The sequence below is a fragment of the Bos javanicus genome, chromosome 6, assembly GCF_032452875.1.
Source record: "Bos javanicus breed banteng chromosome 6, ARS-OSU_banteng_1.0, whole genome shotgun sequence".
NCBI lineage: Eukaryota > Metazoa > Chordata > Mammalia > Artiodactyla > Bovidae > Bos > Bos javanicus.
Window position 1 is genome coordinate 97,791,225 of NC_083873.1, and position 25,424 is coordinate 97,816,648.

At 44.5% G+C, this 25,424-nt stretch overlaps 1 protein-coding gene across 1 annotated transcript in view; it reads right to left on the reverse strand.

Moving 5' to 3' along the window:
* Positions 1-25,424, reverse strand: part of SCD5 (stearoyl-CoA desaturase 5) — a 175,658-nt gene that overhangs the window by 58,373 nt on the left and 91,861 nt on the right. The window contains exon 2 of the mRNA XM_061420612.1: positions 11,255-11,385. Coding sequence (XP_061276596.1) covers positions 11,255-11,385 — 131 coding nt within the window. The remainder of the gene's footprint in view (positions 1-11,254; positions 11,386-25,424) is intronic.

Below are 25,424 nucleotides of genomic sequence, written 5' to 3' on the forward strand. Positions count from 1 at the left end.
TTGGAGGACATGGCAACCCACCCCAGTGTTCTTGCCTGGAGAATCCCCATGGACAGAGGAGCCTGACAGACGACCATCCACAGGGTTGCAAAGAGTCGGACACAACTGAGCGACTCAGCACTTTTCAGTTGTTAGAAAAGGGATAGGACTTAGTTTTTAATGTCCCTCAGCTTCAAACTTTTGTGGTTTCAGAAAAGACTGGCAGGGGGGGAGTGGAGGTGGGGAGAGAGGTGAAGAGAGGGTAGGGACAGAATACTCTTAAGATGCCCTGTCTCTGCACTTTTAAACATCTTAGGTGTGAAAAGAAGGGAGAAAGAAACATTTAGCTTGAAAATATGTTTCAAGACAGATTCCAAATGGACAGAACTGCATGTGAAATTCATCTTAAAATAGAGGTATTCATTTTAATATTCATCTTAAAATATCTTTCAATAGAGGTGTGGAGCCAAATTCACATGTATCAGTAAAAATCTGGTGGCTATTTGTTTGCAAAAATACCCTCAACTTTACCAAGTGTTTCTTTCAATAAAAACTCTCTGTATGCCTTGAAAGTCTGTCATTATTTGCTTACAAAATTTAATCACCTTGAAATGCTTAAGAATACATCTGTGGTACAAAGAGGGTAAGATTTTATAAAAAGCCTCTGCTATATTTGGGAAGAGTAACACGAGAGACCAGACTAGTCTTATTGGTTGGCATGTCCATCTACAGTTACTCTCTCTTCTCAGGCCACCTCAGTCGATCACCTTTTCCTTCCCTTGAGACAGTTTCCCTCACGTCACCTGTTTCCACTGACCTAGATCCATAACAAAGAAGGAGGTGAAGCATCTTAGGCGGGTAGAGTCATCTTAATCTCTACCTTAAATGGTACATTTTTCTTGGCAGGAAATATGTAGTTTATCCTACCAGAAGGAAGGACAATGCTGGGCCCTATGCAGTAGCCCTGGGAGAATTTCTTCTCTTTCCTGCCTCCCACCTCCTCCCCGTCATCTCTCGGAGTGTCTCTCAATCCTGATGGAGTCACAAAGCAGCATGTATATAACAATGCTTTGATGAATCCATATGTCACCAGAGACAATTGCCATTTCCTCCTCTAGGGGATCTTCCTGACCCAGGGATTGAACCCACGTGTCCTGCTATTCCTGTATTGGCAGCCACCTGGGAAGCCCTATTTCTACTTGATACCAGAGGTGACCAGGAGGGCAAGATGCCCTTCAAGAAGGAGATGGTGTGAGGCAGGCATGCAAGTCATCTTCCAAAACCATATCGGGAAGTCTTCTCTGGGCACTGGGGTCAGGACCACTTCTGTGCTGGCTGTTGACACAGTGTGAGGAAACCAACCACATCCACCCATCTCAACAGGAGAACGTGTTTCTGCCATGTGGAAGAAAGGCTGTACATCTGAAACTAGGGTAGCTGTTAGGGAAGGCGGTAGAACCTGACAGAGGAGCTCTGCACTGAGAGTCAGGACCCAAGAACCATCTAAGCTTCAGGATTCTTAAGCCTGTGGCATGTTCTGGGGTTTTCTTCTCCTTCTAACCAACGGTCACTCCATGCTGCTGCTAACACCCCAAGCTGTCCTCAAGGGCACTGCCTCACATGCAGTCTCCCTCCTTGAATGCACACCCCAGAGAGACCCAGCCTTAGGGGGTGGGTCCCCGATCCTGAATCTGGTACAACATCTTTGGGGTCTCATGACGGTGGTCTGAGGTCTGAGGCTCATATGTGCCATCGAAATGCATGAGGCATGTCACTCCACTGCCTAAAAGCTTGCAGTGCCTTCCTGGGGCTTTATTTTTATTTTTTGGCTACATCACATGGCAGGTAGCATCTAAGTTCCCCGACCAGGGATTGAACCCATGCCCCCTGCATTGGAAGCACAGAGTCTCAGCTACTGGACCAACAGGGGAGTGCCCCCAGGGCTTTTAGAAGAATATCCAAACTCCCTGCCACTCCTGGCAGAGCCCTGCACTGGTGTGGCCCAGCCCTCCTCTCTGGCCTCTCCTATGACCACTTTCTCCCTCACTCACGTGGCCTAGTCACACGGGCCATCTTGCTCCTCCTTGAACCTGCATTACTTGTTCCCACTTCTGACTCCTCCTTCTATCTGGAATGCTCTTCGCCTACCTGTTCCTTCCCTCACGCCTCAGTTCTCAGGCCACGCCCTAAGTGACCATTTCTCTAACCATTCTCTCTAAAGGAATCGCCCTCACTGGCATTTTTTATCATACACTGTGTTTCAATTCTTCAGCTCTTCTCTCTTTCTAAATAAACTTGTCTATTCATTACTTGTTGGGCTTCCCTTGTGGCTCAGCTGGTAAAGAATCCACCTGAAATGTGGGAGACCTGGGTTCGATCCCTGGGTTGGAAATATCCCCTGGAGAAGGGAAAGGCACTCCAGTATTCTGGCCTAGAGAATTCCATCTCTTTCTGAATAAGCTTATTTATTCACTTCTTGTTCATTTGCTTTCTCTCCCACTGGAATATACATGTTCATGAGAACAGAGACCTTGGCCTTTTCTTCTCCAGTGCTGGAAATGACGTTTGGCACATGTATCTGCCAAATCAAAGATAAACAGACACTTGAATGCTGGGAGAGGCATGAGGGCATTGCAATGAGAGGGTGACCTCTAGAGTTAAGGTGCCTGCGTGTGCATTCCCCTTCTGTTACTTAAATCTGTATGTCCTTGGAAAGATTCAATGTTTTCATCTGTCAAACGAGGAAAAGAACAGTATCTTTGTACGGGTATTGTCAGATGACTAAAATACTAAATGAAGTGCTGGTATGTAGTCAGTGCTCAGTAACTGTTGTTCTTTTGTTGTTATATAATTGCCAAAGTTCATGGCCCATGACTCTGAGATTCACTTGACTGTATTTATGAATCACACTGCAACTTCCACTTTCTGGTCTGACATGTAAAGAGCTTGGAAGTATTTACTCTCATCTTTTGGAACAAGAAAGATAAAAGCCCAGTAAACTGAAAATCAACAAGTCTTCTTAGATCTATCAGAGAATTGAGGTCACAAGGCAAATTGCTGCACCAAAAGCTAGAGAGACAGACAGACAGAATCACAGCCTAGATGGACAGACAGAATCACAGACCAGCAGGAGCAGAGGCCAGGAGGAAAAGCCTGCAGCTGGCAGCAGCGTGGCAGCAATACTCTAAGCTGTAATTGATGAATTGCTGGAGGTTTAGTGTGGGCGAGCATGAGAGTGAAAAACTCTTAGGGGTCCAGTCCAGGCGCCCCCACACTTTCATGAATCTTCCCTCCAGGAGGCCTGCCAGGTTCTCGCGATGATCAACCAAGAAAAATCCCCTTGCTCTTCCAGCAGGAGGAGAAAAGTAAACATTTTGAAATACAAGACAGAGCTCTCTGTTCCCCTTAGCAAGATCTGTTCTTAAGAGAAATTATTTCAGCAGAGCTTAATCAATGGGGATTTTACCAAAGCCTGACTAATCTGGGGGCGGGGGAGGGAAATACTCAGCTCCAGGTCAATGGAAGACTGAGACCTAATCATGGGATGGAGGAGGCGTCTCTTCAAAGGATTTTGTACAACAGGGGATTCAACGGAAAGAACTGAAAGCCTTAACTCCTGTTTAAGAAGTCTCTAGGAAAAGCCAGCCACTCAGGGACAAAAAGAGGTCACTGGATACTACACTACAGATACTGCACACAGTAACACAGCCTAATTCCTAGCCAGATAAACAAAAAAATCTCACACTAAAACCCTATTTCCTCAGTTCCTGTTACCCAGTACATCATGTCCACCTCTCAACAAAAAATTATGGAATATGTCAAAAAAGCAAAAAATACCATCTTAAAAGAAAAAGCAAGCATCAGAACCAGACTCAGATATGAGAGAGATGTTGGAGTTATCAGACTGGCTATTTAAAATAATTACAATTGATGTGCTAAGGACTTGAATAGAAAAAGTAAACAACATGCAAGAACATATGGATGTTATAAGCAGAGAGATGGGAAGTCTAAGAAAGAATGAGAAGAAACAGACGGAAGTCAGAAACACTGTAACAGATGAAGAATGCCTTTGATTGACTCATCACTAGACTGGACATGGCTAAGGAAAGAATCACTGAACTTTAAGACATATTGATGGCAGTCTCCCCAAACTGAAATGTGAAAAGATTGCAACAGAGTATCTGGGAACTGTGGGACAATTATAAATGGTGTAAGTTGTGTGTAATGGGAATACCAAAAGGAGAAGGAAGGAGAAAAAGGAGGGAAGGCGGGAAAGAGCAAAAGAGGGTAGGCAGGAGAGAAGAAGGAACAAACAGTAGAAATATGTGAAGAAATAATGACTGAAAGAGATGTTTCTAAAATTAAAGACAGACACCCAACCACTGATCTAGGAAGTTCAGAGAGCAAGCACTAAGCAGGATAAATAGCAAAAAATCTATTGTTGAGCGTATCATATTCACCTGGAAAAAAAATCAAAGACAAAACGAAAATCTTGAAAGCAACCAAAGAGTGAGGGGAAAAAAAAAAAACCTTACCTGTAGAGAAGTGAGGATAAGAATTACACCAGGTATACGGGGTTTTCTCTTAAGAAACATATCAGCAAGAAGAAAGTGGAGTAAACTATCATAAATGTTGAAAGAAAAATCCACAGACTTGAATTCTGTACTCATGTAAAATATCATGTATGAAACGAGATGCCAGTCCAGGTTCAATGCACGATACTGGATGCTTGGGGCTAGGGCACTGGGACGACCCAGAGGGATGGTATGGGGATGGAGGAGGGAGGAGGGTTCAGGATGGGGAACACATGTATACCTGTGGCGGATTCATTTTGATATTGGCAAAACTAATACAATTATGTAAAGTTTAAAAATAAAATAAAAAAAAGTGAAGGGGAAATAAAGACTTTCTTAGACAAACAAAAATCGAAGAAATTTGTCACCGGTAGATCTGCCTGGCAAGAAATGACAGAAATGCTTTACGGAGAAGGAAAATGGCACAGGTTGGAAACTCAGATCTACACAAAGAAAGAATATTAGAGAATGAATAAATGAAGGTAAAATAAAACCTTCAACTTTTATTATTCCTAATTGATCTAATAGACAACAATTGACTTGCAATAATAATAGCAAAAATAAAATTGGTGATTATAGCTTATGGATGTATGAAATGAATGACAGTGATGTCATAAGGGACAAGGAGGAGTAAGTGGGAATATTAGCACAGCACCATGAAATAGTACAGTGTTATCTGAAAGTGGACTCAGATTACCTTTAAATGTATTTTGCAAACTCTAGAGCAATGACTAAAAGAATTTGAAAAGAAGTATAATTGACATGTCAAGAGAGGAAAGAAAATACAATCTTGTAAAATGTTCAAATAAAATCAGGGAAGACAGAAAAATGACTGGAAAACAAAAGAAAGACACAAAGAACAGGGGCAATGAATAGCAAGCAGAAATACAGCAGATATTAACTCACACATATTAATACTCACTTTGAGTGTGAATGGTCTACATACACCAATCAAAAGACAGGGACTGTTGGGGTGGGTAAAAGAACAAGATCCAACTAAAAGTTGCTTACAAGTCACACTGTTGAGCATCACAAAAGAACATCTGTGTGTAAGCCAAGGGTCAGGAGACTTGAGTTTCAGTCTGGTCTATCCACTAACTAGTTTGTGACCTTCAACAAGTCCCTGATATTCTTTAAGTTCAGTTCAGCTGCTCAGTCATGTCCGACTCTTTGCGACCCCATGGACTGCAGCAGGCCAGGCTTCCTGTCCATCACCAACTCCCAGAGCTTACTCAAACTCAGGTCCATTGACTTGGTGATGCCATCCAACCACCTCATCCTCTGTCATCGCCTTCTCCTCCTGCCTTCAATCTTTTCCAGCATCAGGGTCTTTTCCAAAGAGTCAGTTCTTCAAATCAGGTGGCCAAAGTACTGGAGCTTCAGCTTCAGCATCAGTCCTTCCAATGAATATTCAGGACTGATTTCCTTTAGGATTGACTGGTTTGATCTCCTTGCTGCCCAAGGCACTCTTCAGCATCACAGTTCAAAAGCATCAATTCTTTGGCACCCAGCTTTCTTTATGGTCCAGCTCTCACATCCAAACATGACTACTGGAAAAACCACAGCTTTAACTATAGCTTTTTTTTTCCCCTACACAAAACGATGGAGAAGAAGGATGTGCGCTCATCTTCTCCTTTGAGAACTCCAAAATTGCAACTCACTGCTGAACAACCATCAACAGGAGAAAGTTGGATCCCACCAAAAAAAGAGACCCCACGTCCAAGGGCAAAGGATAAGCCCCAACAAGACAGTGAAAGTGAAAGTCGCTCAGTCGTGTCTAACTCTTTGCGACCCCATGGACTTAGTCCAGGGAATTCTCCAGGCCAGAATAGTGGAGTGGGTACCTTTTCCCTTCTCCAGGGGATCTTCCCAACCCAGGGATGAAACCCAGGTCTCCCACATTGCAGGCGGATTCTTTATTAGCTGAGCCACAAGGGAAGCCCAATAATACTGGACTGGGTAGCCTATCCCTTCTCCAGTGGATCTTCCCGTCCCAGGAATCGAACCAGGGTCTCCTGCATTGCAGGCAGATTCTTTACCAACTGAGATATGAGGGAAGTGCATCAACAAGACAGTATGCAGGGCAAAATTGGGTTTAGAATCAAACCCCACACCCACTGCCTCTCTTTATCTTTCCGTAAAATAGGAGGACCTAGGCCAAATCCCTGTAGTTCCCTTACAGATTGAAATCCAGTGCCTCTCTACTAGGGTCTGATGAGTAAATGTGGACAGTAAGGGAGGGGACTAAAGCACCTACAGGTGCTTTTGGTTGGATTGAGGTCACAACAGACCCAGCTGCAGCCAGCAAGGGTGTGTGTCATGAACACGACAGCCCAAATCCAAAGTTGTAGGTACTCTGTGAAAACCAAACTCTTGGAGACCACTGGATGGCAGGAATCCCTCATCCAGGTTCATAGTTGACTAGAGAAAATTATAAGACGTTCACAAGCAAACTTTTGAGTGACTTATATCCTACTGGTAAGGAAGGAGAGTCCCTTGGACTGCAAGGAGATCAAACCAGTCGGAAATGACTGAGCGACTGAACTGAAGGAAGGAGAACAAGCCAGAGAGGAATTCATGGGGTCTTCGCTGAATGGAAGGGTATGGACGGGACAGAGGATTATTACAGCTCCTTATCTGGCATTCCTTGCCCATCATCATCTTTTAAGACTCAGCTTTCCCACTACTGCCCTCTCCCCCAAACCCAGATCCTCTGAAGCAGAAAGAGAAAAAGAAATTTTGAACGTTTCAGTCATATTTTTAAGATTGTTCTTAATGATCAAGATCTTGTTAGCAGCCTCTAGCAAAAGCCCTGTTTATCCTCAAACAGAGATAACCATGGCATGACTTGTCTATTTTGGCCAAAGGCATGACTATTCTTATGGAAAAAAGCAGAAGAGAACCTTTGAAATGATCTTTTAAAGTGCAAGGCGACATCAAAGGGAAACTGAATCAATGATGCTGCATTAAGTTAAAGTTGTAGGTCAATGCCCTAGACTGGCAGATCACAGTATACTTTTTTACTTTCCCAGGTGGTTCTCTTCCTAAGGTTAAGTGGCCTGAATCAACTGCATTCTTTCCTCTGACTCAGGCATTATATGGACCCTGGCCCTTTGCTGATCTTATGGAAGACACCGCTCATCTAGGTTGAAGTGCCATTGTTAAAAAACTGCAGACGCCAAAAACACGTACATTTCCACTGGGAAACAGCTCATCAGCTGGAAGCCTACATAAAGGCAAGATTTGTAACTATGTTTGCAAATCACTGTAGCCAGTGTGCCTAGTTCAGTGCCTGCCACATAGTGGGTGCCCAGTAAGTAGGTGCTGAATTAATGAAGAAATCCACTACAGATGCGGGCCTGGAAGAAGCATGCTTAGTTCAAATTTGATGATTTCTAAAAATACTTTGTTGCTGTTCAGTTGCTAAGTCGTGTCTGACTCTGCAACCCCATGGACTGCAGCATGCCAGGATCCCCTGTCTTTCACTGTCTCCTGGAGCTTGCCCAAATTCATGTCCATTGAGTTGGTGATGCCATCCAACCATCTCATCCTCTGCCACCCCCTTCTCCTCCTGCCCTCAATCTTTCCCAGCATCAGAGTCGGCTCTTTGCATCAGGTGGCCAAAGTACTGGAGTTTTAGCTTCAGCATCAGTCTTTCCAATGAATATTCAGGACTGATTTCCTTTAGGATTTACTGACTTGACCACCATGTGTCTAAGGGACTCTCAAGAGTCTTCTCCAGCACCACAGTTCAAAAACATCAACTCTTCAGTGCTCAGCCTGCTTTATGGTCCAACTCTCATCTGTACATGACTACTGGAAAAACCATAGCTTTGACTATATGGACCTTTGTCAGCAAAATGATGTCTCTGCTTTTTAACATGCTGTCTAGGTTTGTCATAGCTTTCCTTTTAAGGAGCAAGCATCTTTTAATTTCATGGCTGCAGCCACAATCTTCAGCGATTTTGGAGCCCAAGAAAATAAAATCTGTCCTTGCTTCCACTTTTCCCCTTCTATTTGCCATGAAGTGATGGGACTGGATGCCCTGATCTTAGTTTTTTGAATGTTGAGTTTTAAGCCAGCTTTTTCACTCTCCTCTTTTACCCTCATCTATTATTTAATTTAACAATCACTGAGTATTTCCTGTGTGATAGGTACTAAAATACAGAAATGAGTAAGATGGTTGCCAATTCTCAAAAAGAAGACGGGAACAATATTCACTGAGTGCTACTATAAGCTCGGCACTTATTATTCATTATTTCATCCTCCCAATAACTGTGTGAGGTAAATATCATTACACCCCTGACTCACCTTTTGCAGATGAAGGAACAGAGGCGGGAACCAAAGCCTACATCCAGCAAATGGCAAAGCCAAGAATTTTTTCAATGACCTGGATACTTCCTTTGACAATATATTTTCTCTTCAAAGTAAATTTAAAATCACAGTGTGATGTTCTCTATGTGATGTTTTGTTAAGGAAACTTAAGTTTTAAAAAACTGAGTTACAAACAAGTTTTCCAAGTTTTATTTAGAAAAAGAGGTTTAGGCTCTCAACTTCAAGTCATTTATGTTGGAAAACATTCCAGTAATAGAGGAGCTTTATGGCAATCCACTCCAGCACTCTTGCCTGGAAAATCCCATGGATGGAGGAGCCTGATAGTCTACAGTCCATGGGGTTGCAAAGAGTCGGACACGACTGAGCAATTTCACTTCACTTCATAACTACATGAAGGCTTCATGTAGTTGAAGGCTAAAAATAATAAATTGCTTGAACAAAATAAATGAAAATTACTGAGTTAAGTCCTGAATAGCATCTAAGACCTAAATCAGTGAGTTTCTAAATTATAATTATCGTAACTCATTGTTAGGGTAAAGAAAGCACAATACTGAACTAAGAAGGCTGAATTCAAACTGAAGGGCAGTATAGTTCCCACTGCCAACAGTGAACAAAAAGAACGTGAAACTGAGAAGCTGCCAGCTGCTCCTTTGTGCAAACAGCTTCCTCCCGGGACCCTGGTGCTTCTTCCCAACTGCACTTGAATTGTTCGGTAGATATTCATAATATGAACTGTGATCCCTAAGTGATGTATTGTGCTAGGTCCTTTTTGCTTTATGAATGCACAAACAGGAGGGAAGCCTGAACTGGGAAATGAATTCTTAAGACACAAGAGCAACTTAGAGAAATATTCAAGGTCAGGCTGTCTTGTAGGGATGGGATGCCCATTGTACAGGTGAGCCACCCGACCTGCACATCTGAGGGTCAGAAAGAGACTTCTGGGTCACCTGTCTCCCTGGGCCCTAAAGTAGTTTTGGGAATCCCCATTTCTTTCCAATAGGTTGAAAATACACAGGGCCTGGAATCATTTGTCCTCATAACATGGGCAGAAATTCTGAAAGCAAGTTATTCTCACCCACCCTGTTTGGATCAGATGAGGAACTGGGAAAACAGAGATTCATGATCAATCCAAAATTCCAGCAGCTCAGAAAGTGCCCGCGGTGGTGGGAAATGGTCTAGGATAGACAAATTCTTCAAGTATATGGCCCAATCCTGGTGCAGTCATGACCTCTCCTACATTTGTGTCATGATTTCATAACGCCTCTGAAATTCAAGTCATACTCTTATATTTACAGATGAAGAAACTGGAGATGAATGAATCAAAGCTAGCAACCATGAGAGTTAGTCACTCAGTCATGTCTGACTCTTTTGCAGACATAGACTATAATCCACCAGCCTCCTCTGTCTATGGGATTTTCCAGGCAGGAATACTGGAGTGGGTTGCCATTTCCTTCTCCATGGGATCTTCCTGAACCTGGGTCTCTTGCATTATAGGCAGATTCTTTACCATCTGAGCCACAAGGGAAGCCCAGGGGCCATAAGGAATGGAGTGGAGTGGAGTGGAAATCGCTCAGTTGTGTCTGACTCTTTTGCAACCCCATGGACTGCAGCCTGTCAGGCTCCTCTGTCTATGGAATTCTCCAGGCAAGAATACTAGAGTGGGTAGCCATTCTCTTCTCCAGGGACTCTTCCCAACCCAGGGATCAAACCCGGGTCTCCTGCATTGCAGGTGGATTCTTTACCGTCTGAGCCACCAGGGAAGCCCAGCAACCATCAGAATAAGAATTAAATCTTGAGTCTTCCTAATCCACACTGAGTAATAGACTTTTCACCACAAACCTAAAGCATGACCTCAAGAATATGTGTTGTAGGAGCAACGACTTTGGAGTTAGACTTGCATTGGCCTATCTAGATGTACCATTTTTTAGCCATATAATTAGGAAAGTTCCTTAACATCATGAAGCCTTAGTTTCCTCATCTGTAAAATGGGGACATGCATCACACCTAGCTCGTGGGGTTATGGTGAGGATCAAAGGTGATATGCATTTGGCACACTCAGCATAGAACCTGACCCTCATTAGAGCCAGACAGATGTTGAGGGTTTCAGGGTCATGTTTAGAGCATGGACTCAGGATGAAGGAATCTCCTTTTCTCCTCTGTAGTTTAGCATGCCTTGGTGCTTAAAACCCCCAGGGAACATTTTGCGGTATCAAAAGCCACAAGAAGATAAAAACTTGACACAAGCAGAGAGTGCTTGGGCCTAGAATTGGTGTGAAGGATGTCCACTGTACAGGAAGTGCATCTGTGTCTCCTCCCACACTGCCGTCCGCGCTGAGTCCCTGAGAGTGAGGACCCTCCATTCCCACCTGGAAAGCCATGGAGTTGGCAGCAGCCAGAAATATCCTCAGGGGTAGCTTAGCCTTGTAGGACCTGTGGCTCCACAAACGATGGGCACCAGCTGTCACACCCAGAGCAGTCAGGAGGAAGCAGAAGTAGGCTGCAAGACACAAGCAGGGAGAGAGTCAGCAGGTGTCAGAGCTTTTAACCTTTCTCTCTCCCGAATAGGGACCCATGCGGAATGGTGTCAGAAGCATATGCAGTGTGAAGAATCAATAACTTGGGAAAAGGCAGGCATTTTTTATTGGTTTTTAGCTTTCCAGTATGAGAGAGACATAGAGAGAACTTTCCTTAAGAAACTGGGACCTTGGAACATTCACTTTTTCTATGTCAAACGAATGTGTTTCTTGCCAGTCTTGATACAAAATCACAGCCCTATTAGTGTGCATTTGTATTCTTACGTGTCCACTCTTGGTGGAGCTGAAATAGATCTCTAATCTTGCTTCTTAATTGGCACCCATGCCAGGATGACTCTTTTAAATGGCAGTGCCCATTTTCAGGGCTCTTCTAAATGGTTTGAAGGAACTCAGGCCAGACCTAAAAGCAGCAAAGTCTGGCTCAGGGCCAGTAAGAATAAGACTAAAACTGACATCAAGGACAGCTGAGATTTGTCTTCTAGAGCTCCTCACTTCTACCATCACCGTCACTACGACAGGGCTGGTAGAGATGGCCAGGTGGGGATCTAGTTATTTTTTAAAAATTTTATTAGGATACAATTAAGTTACAGTGTTGTGTTAGTTTTAGGTATACAGGAAAGTGAATCTGTTATGTAAACACATAGATCAACTCTTTTTTAGATTCTTTCCCCACATAGGCCATTACAGAGAACTGAATAGAGTTTCTGTGGTATACAGTAGGTCCTTTTACTAGCTACCTATTTTATTTATAGAAGTGTGTATGTGTCAATCCCAATCTTCCCATTTATCCGCCCCCCTGCTTACCCCTCAGGAACCATAAGGTTATTTTCTATATCTGTAACTCTATTTTGGTTTTATAGATAGGTTCACTCATAGCCCTTTTTTTAGATTTCACATATAAGTGATATCATATGATATTTGTCTTTTTCTGTCTGACTTACTTCACTCAGTTTAAGAATCTCTAGTTCTATCCATGTTGCTGCAAAGCGTGTTGTTTTGGTCTTTTTTATGGCTGAGTAATATTCTATTGTATATATGTACCACATCTTCTTTATCCATTTCTCTGTTAATGGACATTTAGGTTGCTTCCACGTCCTGGTTATTGTAAACAGTGATGCAGTTTTTCTCCACGCTGGGTGGGAATTTTCTTAAAGTCAACCTACGGTGGAGCTTATTATCTGCCACACACTTAAATATATTATCTTTAGTCCTGTGTTAGCATCTCATTTTACAGCTGAGAAACTAAGTCTCTGAGTTAAATCCTTCATATAAACCAAAGTCAGCCTGGTTCTAAAGCCTCTGCCCAGAGACCCCATGCTGCCCCCACGTGGTGGTGGTGATTTGTTCTTTGTACAAGACTTGGGAAAGGTTGAGCGCATGGTAGAAAGGAGATCAAAAATCACAATTCCTGAGATTATTTTCTTCTAGTGGTTTTAAAGCAATGTTCCCACAAACTGCTAAATGTCTTACTTGAATTATCTTATTAAAACATAGCAAACAACCCTTATAGGTCTGTATTATTATTGAGTCAAAGGCTTAAAGAAGTTAACTAATTTCCCAGTATCACAAGGTTGCGGAGTATCTTTGCTAAGAGTCAAACCCAAGTCTGTCTGAACCAAGAACAGAGTACTTGCCCTCTATACTCTCCTTTGCCTCTGGGAGATATCAGGTAAGTTTTATCTTCATTTCTCTACACCCTGGAAAAGGAAATGGCAACCCACTCCAGTGTTCTTGCCTGGAGAATCCCATGGACAGAGGAGTCTGGCAGTCCCTGGGGTTGCAAGAGTCGGACATGACTGAGCGACTAAACCACCACCACCACCTCTACACCCTACATCCTTAACGCATGCATGCTAAGTCACTTCAGTCATGTCTGAGTCTTTGCGACTCCATGGACTATAGCCCGTCAGGGTCCTCTGTCCATGGAATTCTCCAGGCAAGAATACTGGAGGGGGTTGCCATTCCTTTCTTCAGGGGATCTTCCCCACCCAGGGATCGAACCTGGGTCTCCTGCACTGCAGGAGGTTCTTTACTATCTGAGCCACCAGGGAAGCCCAACGTCCTTAATATTGGATCCAAATCTAAATTTAAAAGTGAGCTGCTTCCTTACTAGAGGGGAGAGTCCTGAACTAGGTTATATGTAAGCAGGGTCAGGCAGATAGTCCTAGACAATTGTTTCTACCACTTAGCACATACAAGGCCCTCCATAAAGAAGTGTTAGAGATCAAGTGACCAGCTGTGAATAGATACATGAGTAGTCATGAACAGTACCCAGGCCAAGTTCTTAGGAAGGCCCTTGTAGGACTTCTTTGGAAGTATTACTAGGGCAACTTCAGTGTCAATATATGTATTTAAAGGGAGCACAATATTATAGCTTCCAAAAGTCAAGTCTGACTGATCTTGACCCTGATATTTATATGGGTCTAAAAATAAGACTCACCCTTGGCACTAAGATTAATGAGTGAACTTGACATGAACTTGACAAATTATTCCTTCCTTGAAAGGTTAAAAACAAAAAGCAACAATCTGCCCATAAATCACAGAAAGTAGCAGTAAATAAAACACTCTGACCTCTTTTGTTATCATAATTTAACCTTGGTCATGAGTCCATGAAATGGACAGCTATTTCCTATGTCATCCCTGGCCTTCATGGCTCTGCCAATAATTTTTTTTCTAACTGTCAAGTGAAATCTATGATGGAAAAATTCAATGTGACCCTATCTTGCCAGTGGGCTAAGACACTGAACCTTGAGTGCAATAAGATGAATTCCCCAGGCTCCATGATACATATTGGCCTAAAAGCAATCCCTCCAAACCATGGTTCTCAGGGCCTTGCCATGACTATGGCATTGTCTTGTCCTTTTCAAGATCTTCAATATTTCAGGAGTCATTTACCTTGTTGATCTGCTCATGTCTGGGCCCCTGACAATGGGTCTGAGTCAGAGCCTGCACGGGGCAGTTGTGGTTACTGGTTTTCCATGGTCCTTCTTTTGGCAACAAGAATGTAGCTGTTTGACCCAGGCCTTGGCCTTGCATTGTACCCCCATCTACCGTGTTCTGGGAATACAAACCTGACCCAAGCTTTCTCTCTTCTGGCTTAAAGACGAATGCGTGGTTGAAACAGTAAAGAATGAGGCCTGGAGAGCAAGATGTGAAGACGACAGACAGAGCCAGCTCTACAAGAGACAGAAGGACAGCTGTCTGCACTGAGCCACTGGCTGCAGGCCTTGGAGTTCTACAGTTGTTCTTTTCATCCTTTGAGCCTCCCCAGTATTTCTCCCAGTAATGTGAGCCAACAAATTCCCTTTTCTTGCTAGTTTGCACTAGATTTCTGATAACTAAAATTCTGCAGAACGTCTAGGAAAGAAAGCAATCTTTTGGTCATAGTCCAAATGAGGATAAACAGAAAAAATCTTGGGCTGGTTATGAGGCTTTATGGGATATTCCATTTAGCAGGTCTCAGTTTTCCTACTTTGATAGGGCTAGTTTGAGAAATTCTTAACCTCTCTTCTATGAGGTTTGTGGAGAGTAATATCCAAACAAGTTTCAATGAATGCTGGCTAGTTGGCTCTGAGGTAGTGAATAATCAGATACAGAATTGATGCCTTTGAAAAAAAAGGAGTAATGGGCAGTGTCAATAACTTTACCAAGTAATTCATACCTCATAGAGCAAAGTGCTAAAGTAATAGAAACTGGAATCACAAAATCACAGAACAGTAAGCAACACACGGATTGGTCTAACCAAATAAGAGTCACCAATTCTGGTTAGCTGAAGCCAAAAAGACATGTATTAAATAGATATTAAGTAGTCTGTGGAACTCACGAGGAGGTTGCAGGATAGGGTTTTGGTTCACAGCCTCCAAGATGGCGCCAGTGCTGCCTAACCCTTCAATTCACAGCCTTGCGTAGTCTTCTCCCCTTGAGCAATTTTCTTCTAACCAAAGGCTCATAGCAATATTGAGGGACTATCATTTCCATTATTTGGTTACAAAAGATATGACTTCTATTTTGTTAGCAGATTCTTTCTTCCCTTGGGTTTGGTGAAGTAAGCTGCCATACTGGGAAGGCTAGGCTGGCAAAGAACTCTGGGTGGCCTTCATCCAACAGTCAGTGAGGAAATGAGGCCCTCGGTTCAACAGTCCTCAAGGAACCAAGTCCCGCCAACAACAATGCAAGTGAGCTTGGCAGTAGATCCTTCCCCAGTCAGGCCTTCAGTTAAGACCACAGTCCTGGCCAGCACACTGCTGCCTCATGAGAGACCCTGAAGCAGACAGTCCAGCCTAGCTGAATCTGGATCCCTGCTCCATATAAACTATCAGAAAATGAACCTATGTTGTTTTAAACCGCTGCCTTTGGGAGTACTTTGTTCTGCAGCTGAAAGTGATTAATATAAGACCTGAACAGGAATTTTTCCATGAGGGAAGGAAGGTACAGTCTAAATCCCAGTTTAAGAATGGTTTGCCATCTATAGGGATGGACAGTAGATTCAAGTTGCATGGGGTGGAGGGCAGGGAGGAGAAGCATTGGCTGACTGCTAATAGGTATAGGGTTTGGGGGCTAAAGAGTGATAAAAATGTTCTGGAATTGATTTTGGTGACTGTTACACAAACCTGTGAATATATTTAAAATTAATGAATTGCACATTTTGAATAGCTGAGTTGTATGGTATGAGTTATAGCTCAATAAAGTCATTACTAAAAAATGACCGAGCTTCTATTAGATTTTGTTATTATGTGTATTTTCTCAGTGTGAATAAAATAGACATGTCACAAAAGGACATAGGACAAAACAAAGAAAAATCAACCATTTGCCTAGGATGGACACTTGATATGTGGGCACACATATCACACCATGGACCCTTAAATCTTCCATAGCTGCCAAGAAGAGTGTCTGTTTGACCCTACACCTATGCATGAATCTATCTAGACCAAAGATTCCAAGGCAGAATCACCTACTTGCCAGTGTTCGGATCACAGTCCACGCTCTACCGACAAAAGAGAGAATCCATGGTCTCTTTGGCTTCCATGGTGGAAGGCAGAGTCTCTCACCGATCTGGATTCCTCCACTGGAGCAATGTGTGGAGAATAACTGAAGTGACCCTCTCTGGACCACAAAACCAGAGAACAGTCTGGGGGGGGGAAATGTATATATATACATATATATACATGCTGCTGCTGCTAAGTCACTTCAGTCACATCCGACTCTGTGTGAACCCATAGATGGCAGCCCACCAGGCTCCTCTGTCCATGGGATTTTCCAGGCAAGAGTACTGTAGTGGGTTGCCATTGCCTTCTCCGATATACATACATATGTGTGTGCTAAGTCACTTCAGCCATATCTGACTCTTTGTGACGCTATGGACTGTAGCCCACCAGGCTCCACTGGAATTCTCCAGGCAAGAATACTGGAGCAGGCTCCATTTCCTTCTCCAAGGGGTCCTCCTGACCCAGGGATCAACCTTGCATCTCCTGCATTGGCAGGCGGGTTCTTTACCACTAGAACCACCAGGGTATGTATATATATATATTCATTATAGATTAATAATGCTATACAGTAGGTCCTTGCTCTCTGTTTATTTTATATATAGTAGTGTGTATAGTTTGGGCTTTCCTGGTTGCTCAGATGGTAAAAAATCTACCTGCAATGCAGGGGATGCAGGTTTGATCCCTGGGTGGGGAAGATCCTCTGGAGAAAGAAATGGCAACCCACTCCAGTATTTTTGCCTGGAGAATTCCATGGACAGAGGAGCCTGTCAGGCTACAGTCCATGGGATCGCAAAGAGTTGGACATGACTGAGTGACTCTTTCACTTTATTTTCAGTTCAGTGTGTATAGTACGTCTTAAAATAACCTCTTTTCATTCACCCTCAAATACTTTGCACGCATAAGATCATTGCAATCTCTATTACGGGAGCAGTAAAGATGAAAAAATCGGTATTTGGGGACAGAGTGTGCAAAAAGAAGTTGGTTTCTATAATTTCTTAAATGAGTGCACAGTAAAATTTCAATTAAAAAAAGAAAAATGCACTGCACTGCCTAACAGTGTCAGCAGGGAGGCTGGAGAAAGGGGTCTGCTCTCACTGCCTGCCTGCCATGGACCCGCACTTCACCAATATGTCTTTTATTGTTTTGTTTCTATGTGGTAGATATCTAATCCCCATTTCACAGATGTGTAAAATTGAAGGCCAGAGCCTAAATGCCTCGGGATTTCACAAGGACAGAGCTGGGGCCCCAAAACCAGCTCAGTCCAGCCCAAGCCCTCTCCCCTGGTGCCAGGGTCGCCAGCCCTGACTGCCCATTGCAGTCATCTGGGATCTTTAACATTTGAGAGATCGATCAATTCAGTTCAGTTCAGCCACTCAGTTGTGTCCGACTCTTTGCGACCCCATGAATTGCAGCATGCCAGGCCTCCCTGTCCATCACCAACTCCCGGAGTTCAATCAGACTCACGTCCATTGAGTCAGTGATGCCATCCAGCCATCTCATCCTCTGTCGTCTCCTTCTCCTCCTGCCCCCAATCCCTCCCAGCATCAGGGTCTTTTCCAATGAGTCAACTCTTCGCATGAGGTGGCCAAAGTACTGGAGTTTCAGCTTCAGCATCATTCCTTCCAAAGAACACCCAGGGCTGATCTCCTTTAGAGTGGACTGGTTGGATCTCCTTGCAGTCCAAGGGACTCTCAAGAGTCTTCTCCAACACCACAGTTCAAAAGCATCAATTCTTCGGTGCTCAGCTTTCTTCACAGTCCAACTCTCACATCCATACATGACCACAGAAAAAACCATAGCCTTGACTAGACGGACCTTTGTTGGCAAAGTAATGTCTCTGCTTTTCAATATGCTCTGTAGGTTGGTCATAACTTTCCTTCCAAGAAGTAAGCGTCTTTTAATTTCATGGCTGCAGTCACTATCTGCAGTGATTTTGGAGCCCAGAAAAATAAAGTCTGATACTGTTTCCCCTGTTTCCCCATCTACTTCCCATGAAGAGATGGGACCAGATGCCATGATCTTCGTTTTCTGAATGTTGAGCTTTAAGCCAACTTTTTCACTCTCCTCTTTCACTTTTATCGAGAGATCCATAGGGCCCAGTGAATCAGAGATGAGGGCCCACAGAGCAGGGATCTCTCTCCAGAGGGGACTGTGATGCACAACCGGGGCTGAGAAACCACTGCCCTGTAATGTACGTCCCCCCTTAGAGGCCATCTGGTCCCTTCCCCTGAACTTACAAATGGAGAAACCTAGACCCAGAGCGCACTGCACTCCCTCCAACACCCCCACCCGCACCCCACGCTGACTCCCACGGGGCTTGGTAAATGCTCAGCGGTTTGGGAGCTGGAAACAGCAAGCTGTCCTTTCATGTGGACCCAGGCCGCCTGTACTCTTCTCCTGGCGGCTCCCTTTGATGGTGTGAGATGATCCCTGATCCCCTCACTGGAGGCTTTGATATCCACGCACTGGACTGGAAGGCGGGTATGCAGCGGGACCCAGGCGGGAGAACTCAAGCTTGCAGGGACTTGCCTTCCACCAGAGAAGCAGGGAGGTGAGGCAGGGGGCAGGAATCAGAGGGTGAAGGCTCCTGGCATCAGGGCCACATGTAGCGGGAGAGGCAGGGGTGGGGCAGAGCCTGCATGGGAGAAAACAAAGCACTTGGCTATCCGCCTTTTTGGCTCAAGTGTTTTGAAGGTCACTTTGGGGCTCTGGCCAACAAATGATTGTTTCTCTTCTCCAGTCTTTCCTAGATTTGGCAGATCAGTGGAGAAAAGTAGACACAGCCATAGATGAATCGAGAGATGCACACAGAGATACATATATACATATGAGTAAATAATGCGGACTTCCTAGTGGTAAAGAACCCATCTGCCAATGAAGCAAATGGGTCAGGAAGATCCGAAGGAGAAGAGAGTGGCTCCCCAGTCCAGTATTCTTGCCTGGAGAATTATATGGACAGAGGAGCCTGGCAGGCTACAGTCCACGGAATGGTGAAGAGTCAGACACGACGGAAGCGACTTAGCACGTATCCCTGGTGGTCCAGTAGTTAAGAATCCACCCGCCAATGCAGGGACACCTGTTCGATCCCTGGTCTGGGAAGATCATACGTGTGAGGAGGCACCTAAACCCGTGGGCTACAACTACTGCCCGCCTAAAGCCTGTGCTCTGCAGTAAGAGAAGCCACTGCAATGAGAAGCCTGTGCACCGGCAACCAGAGAGCAGCCCTCATTCACTGCAACTAGAGGAAGCCTGCGTTCAGCAAGGTGCTCAGCAAGGAAGACCCGAGGCAGCCAAAAGTAAGTAAGTTAACAGTAGAAAAGGAATCTTTCTCTGGGCTTTATATCTTTATCCCTAAAATGGAGAAAGTCTTTAAGTAATAAAGTAATAATAAGTAAGTATATAGCATTATGGTTAAGATGAACCTGGGCTGAATCCCTGGTATATCACCTTTCAGTGTGACTTTATCTCTAGACCTTGGTCTCTTCATCCATAAAATGGGAACACAGCCTGCCCTAGAGGCTTGCCATAAGGACTGAACGCAGCAGTGAACCTACAGTGTGAACCAGGCCTGGCAAGCAGCACTGGTAGGTGCTACTGCCCCAGTTGTGAACGCCAACCCACTGCCTCTGAAACTAGCCCTTTCCCGGCTAACCCCCTGTGACGACACTCACGCTCTTTATCACTCTGAGCTGGAGATTCTCAAGAGGATGAGCAATCTTGCCTACTCCCTTTCCTGAGACCTTTAGCAAAGACTCCAGACACTGTTCGTTGTCACAAACCACAGCTGGAAGGGTGTTACTGGCATCTGGTGGGTAGAGGCAGGGATAGTGCTGAGTAGCCTGCAATGCCTGCAACAAAGAAGGACCGTGACCAAAATGTCAGGAGTGCCGAGGCAGAGAGTCCTGTTCTGATTTCTTGGGACAGTTCTTGAAACCTAGTGTGACTACACTGGCCTTGCTTCCTCACACCTCTGATTTCATGGGGAGTTATGGGAGTAACTCATGTTTCACGTATACACATAATATAATGTAATGCAATATAGGCCAAAAAGTTTGTTCAGGTTTTCTGTAACATCGTATGGAAGAACTCGAATGAACTTTTTGGCCGACCCAATGTAACATAACATATGATGAACAAGCTGAAAAGAAAGAACTAGGACAAAAAGCCAATAGTATTTTAGGCCATTGATTCTTGAACGTTAAAGGGCCAGGGGTCTTGCAAAATGCAGATGCCCAGCTCTACTCTCAGAGATTCAGTAGATCCGGGGAGAGATCCGGAACTTTTGCTTCTAACAAGTCTGCAGGTGGCGCTGGTGCTGTTGGTTCAGGGTCTGAGTGTTTAGCCCACCCACCAGTGAGTGTTTGGCTGACCCACCAGATGTGAGAGAGAGGGGCTAATAAAGGGCTGGCCCTCTAGGGCCACTCACCTCATGAGACGCTGTAACAAAGAGTTGCAATTAGACCTTAGGTCTTCCAGTAAAAGGTTTGGATTTATAACATTTGAGATTCCAAGGCAAATTCCTCCTAGATACTATTTGAACACTTGACTCGAAATCAGAACATTTTTACAAGGTCACGAGAACTGTGGGCTTACAGGCAAAGGGCTTCTTTTGACTATTAAATCTTCCAAATTCTGTAATATTTTAAAAAATTGAGTTGATTTACAGTGTTGTCTTAGTAATTCCAGCATACGGCACAATAACCAACAGTCTTTGTGATCCCCGCCTCCTTCCTCTTCACCACCTTATCCTCTGTGGCACATGGGCTGCAGGCGTCTTGAAGGAAGTGCCCACATCTTCTAGATTCAACAGAAAGGGAACAGAACAGAAGGGAGAAGATAGATTTCTTGCATTTCACAGGTACTGCCTATTTTCCTCCAGCATCCTTCCTGCCTTCAGTTAGTTTCACTTAGACCATTCTGAAGTCCTGGGCAAAGCCTCCTTTTCCTAGTTGATTTACAAAATATATGACAAGTAGTATAAAAGTCATAGCAGATCACTAACAACCAGTAATCTTGCCTGGAAAATCCTATGGATGGAGGAGCCTGGTAGGCTGCAGTCCATGGGGTCGCTAAGAGTCGGACACGACTGAGGGACTTCACTTCCACTTTTCACTTTCATGCACTGGAGAAGGAAATGGCAACCCACTCCAGTGTTCTTGCCTGGAGAATCCCAGGGACGGGGGAGCCTGGTGGGCTGCCGACTATGGGGTCGCACAGAGTCGGACATGACTGAAGTGACTTAGCAGCAGCAGCAGCAGCAACTGCAGAGTATAGCATAGCATGTTTCCTCTCTGCTGTTGCACCCTGCTATCTATTCAGTTTAGTCGTTCAGTTGTGTTCGACTCTTTGTGACCCCATGGATTGCAGCATGCCAGGCTTCCCTGTCTATCACCAACTCCCAGAGCTTGCTCAAACTCATGTCCATTGAGTTGGTGATGCCATCCAACCATCTCATCCTCTGTTGTCCCCTTCTCCTCCTACGCTCAATCTTTCCCAGTATTAGGGTCTTTTCTAATGATTCAGTTCTTCACATCAGGTGGCCAAAAGATTGGAGTTTCAGCTTCAGCATCAGTCCTTCCAATGAATATTTAGGATAGGCTGGTTTGATCTCCTTGCAGTCCAAGGGACTCTCAAGAGCCTTCTCCAGAACCACAGTCTAAAAACATCAATTCTTCAGCGCTAAGCTTTCTTTATAGTCCAACTCTCACATCCATACCTGACTACTAGAAAAACCATAGCTTTGACTAGATGGACCTTTGTTGGTAAAGTAATGTCTCTGCTTTTGAATATGCTGTCTAGGTTGGTCATAGCTTTTCTTCCAAGGAGCAAGCGTCTTTTAATTTCATGGTTGCAGTCACCATCCACAGTGATTTTGGAGCCCCCCAAAATAAGTCTGTCACTGTTTCCAATGTTTCCCCATCTATTTGCCATGAAGTGATGGAACTGGATGCCATGACCTCAGTTTTTTGAATGTTGAGTTTTAAGCCATCTTTTTCACTCTTCTCTTTCACTTTCATAAACAAAAAAGAAGGTAAGCATTCGAGTCTTTTCCAGGACCTCATTCTGTATCCACAGGTGTCATTTCAGGTACTCAGGCTGAGCCAGGCATCCCTGTTAGATGCTCTCTGGCCCTCTGTGTTTTCCAACATGCAAATCATCATATTGTAATTATACAAGGAATTGTTCATCTAATACCATCTAAAAATAAACTCCAGGAGGGCAGGAATCTTGTCTGTCCTTACATATATTGTCAGCTGGTACTTGTGCAACTATTATAATTATATAATGTATGTATATAATTGTATAACAACTCTTTGTGACCCCATAGACTATACAGTCCATGGAATACTCTTAGGTCAGAATACTCTAGGCCAGGATATTGGACTGGGTAGGCTTTCGCTTCTCCAGGGGATCTTCTCAACCTAGGGATTGAACCCAGGTCTCCTGCATTGCAGGCGGATTCTTTACCAGCTGAGCCACCAAGGAAGCCCAAGAATACTGGAGTGGGTAGCCTATCCCTTCTCCAGCGGATCTTTCCGACCTAGGAATTGAATCGAGGTCTCCTGAATTGCAGGCAGATTCTTTACCAACTGAGCTATCAGGAAAGCCATTATAATAACTTAGCTAGGGGAAAATATGCAACCATGCTGATTGGTTTCACTTTAAAATTCATAAACCATAACTATAGTTCAGCTTGCGTTATTACCCAGAAATCATATTACTTTCCCCTGGTCCATATGGGCTCCCTCCCTCCTAGACAACTGTTTCATACCTGTTTTGATCACCTTGCCCCCTCCCCAGTCTCCCTCCCCCACTTCATATGATAACGTTGCTTCTGTTGGAGGGCAGAACTTCCCCAGGCCCCACCACCTGTACGCCCTCACCCTCAGCGCCCGAGCCTGTGCACCCTGCATTTCTCCATTCCTACAGATGGCCAGTGCACATATCCTTTAAGGCCGGTCCTTTCTTGGGCATCTTATCCACTCTGTCCTACTCAGTTGCTCTGCCATTTCCCCCTCTCTCTGTATCGAACACCCTCTTACTATTCCCATAGCCTACAATCAAGCTGTTATTTCTCTCATTTTAATAAACAAAATTTAAAAACCTCTGTTGACACTCTCCCCCCATCTAGAACCTACTCGCTTTCTCTGTTCCTCTTTACACAGAATTCACTGAATGGATTGTCTCTTGATTGTGGATTACAGATCTTCACTTCCGATCCTAATCAAAACTACTCCTACCAGTCCAGCCAAGACAGACGTGGCCCCTTTCCTTGTGGGCAATCTCTACGTGTATGTTAAGAAAGTAAACACGTGGGTGATGAACACAGTGAAGGAGAGGCAGAGGTGCTACCGGAGCCCCCAAAGGAGGGACTGACGTTCCACGCAGAGGTGACACTGTGCGCAAAGGCACAGAGGCTCCTGGGGGGAGCCCTGCCAAGTGGCGGGGTCTGGCTCCTGGGAGGGGATGTGGAGTGAAACAAAATGCAAAAAACAGGCAGTGACCCGACCAGGAAGGTGCTTAACGTTATAGACTTAATCTTGAGGACAAGAGGGTTCCACTAAAGAATGTTACACGGTCAGGGAGTTCCCTGTGGTCCAGTGGTTGAGAATCTATCTGCCTTGCAGGGCAGGGGACGCGGGTCCTATCCCAGTTGGGAGAACTAAGGTCCCATATGCCACGGGCCAACTAAGCCCTCGCACGGCAACTAGAGAGCCTGCACGAGCCAGACCGCACGCTCCACACCTGGAGAAGCTCGTGTGCCACAACCAGACGCAGAAAGCCTGCATGCCGAAATGGAGAGCCCTCTTGACCAAGAAATACACACAATTTTAAAATAGTGTTATATGATCACATTTAGAATGACAGATGTAAGCGTGCTATGGAAGATGGAATCTAGTAGGCTGAAACTATCCCTTGTGCTGAATACTCTCCACGAGCCCTTGCAGACACACACCTTCTCTTTTTTTTTGCTGTTCTGTACCCTAGGAGGCTGGCTTCTATCAGCTAGACCAAAGGGCTCCTTCTGGAGCTGGACTAGCTGCATCAGGATTACTTGAGGAGCTTTAAAATCTATACACATCTTCTAGATCCTTATGCCCACGAGGCTGGAGTACCTAACTCCAGATGGTCCAGTTATATAGCCAATTATAGGAGTGATGGACAAGGAGAGTGACAAACAAGGAGAGTGCTCCTTAAACTAATGTGCCCATCAATCACCTAGTGCACGCCTACTCAGTCCCTCAGTCGTGTCTGACTGTGTGACCCCATAGACTGAAGCTCATCAGGCTTTTCTGTCCATAGGATTCTCCAGGCAACAATACTGGAGTGGGTAGCCATTCCCTTTTCCAGGGGATCTTCCCAACCCAAGGATCAAACCCAGGTCTCTTGTGTCTCCTGCATTGCAGGAGGATTCTTTACCCACTGAGCCATCTGGGAAGCCTCATAAATCACCTAGGGGTTTCATTAAATTGCCGATACCTAATCCAGTAAGTCTGGACAGAGCTAGAGATTCTGCATTTCCAACAAACTCCCAGGTAATGCCACTGCTATTATCCCAGGGACCACACTTCAAGTTGCAAGACACTGGGTAACTCCTGCAGAGAATCTAGGACCAAGGAAACCCAGCTTCTCCTCTTAGTTTCTTATGCAAGCAAAAGTATGTTTAGGACAGAAGCCCAGGAGCGAGGTCTCATCTCCCTACCCACAACTGGTGCTCACTCTTCCTACCTTCTCTTCCTTGCCTTCTTTCTTTTCTCGAGTACAGAGTGAAAAAGTTTATTTCAGGTAGATTTAAATTTATTTTTTATTTATTATTTTTTCACTGCACCACGCAGCATGTGATTCTTAGTAGTTCCCTGACCAGGGATTGAACCCACGCACTCTGCAGGGGAAGCTCGAAGTTTTAGCCACTGAACTGCCATGGAAATCCTTATTTCAGGTAGATTTTAAAATTTACAAGACGAGGAAAGGGCTGCCTTCAAAGCATCGCTAAAACAATTCTAAGACATAAAAAC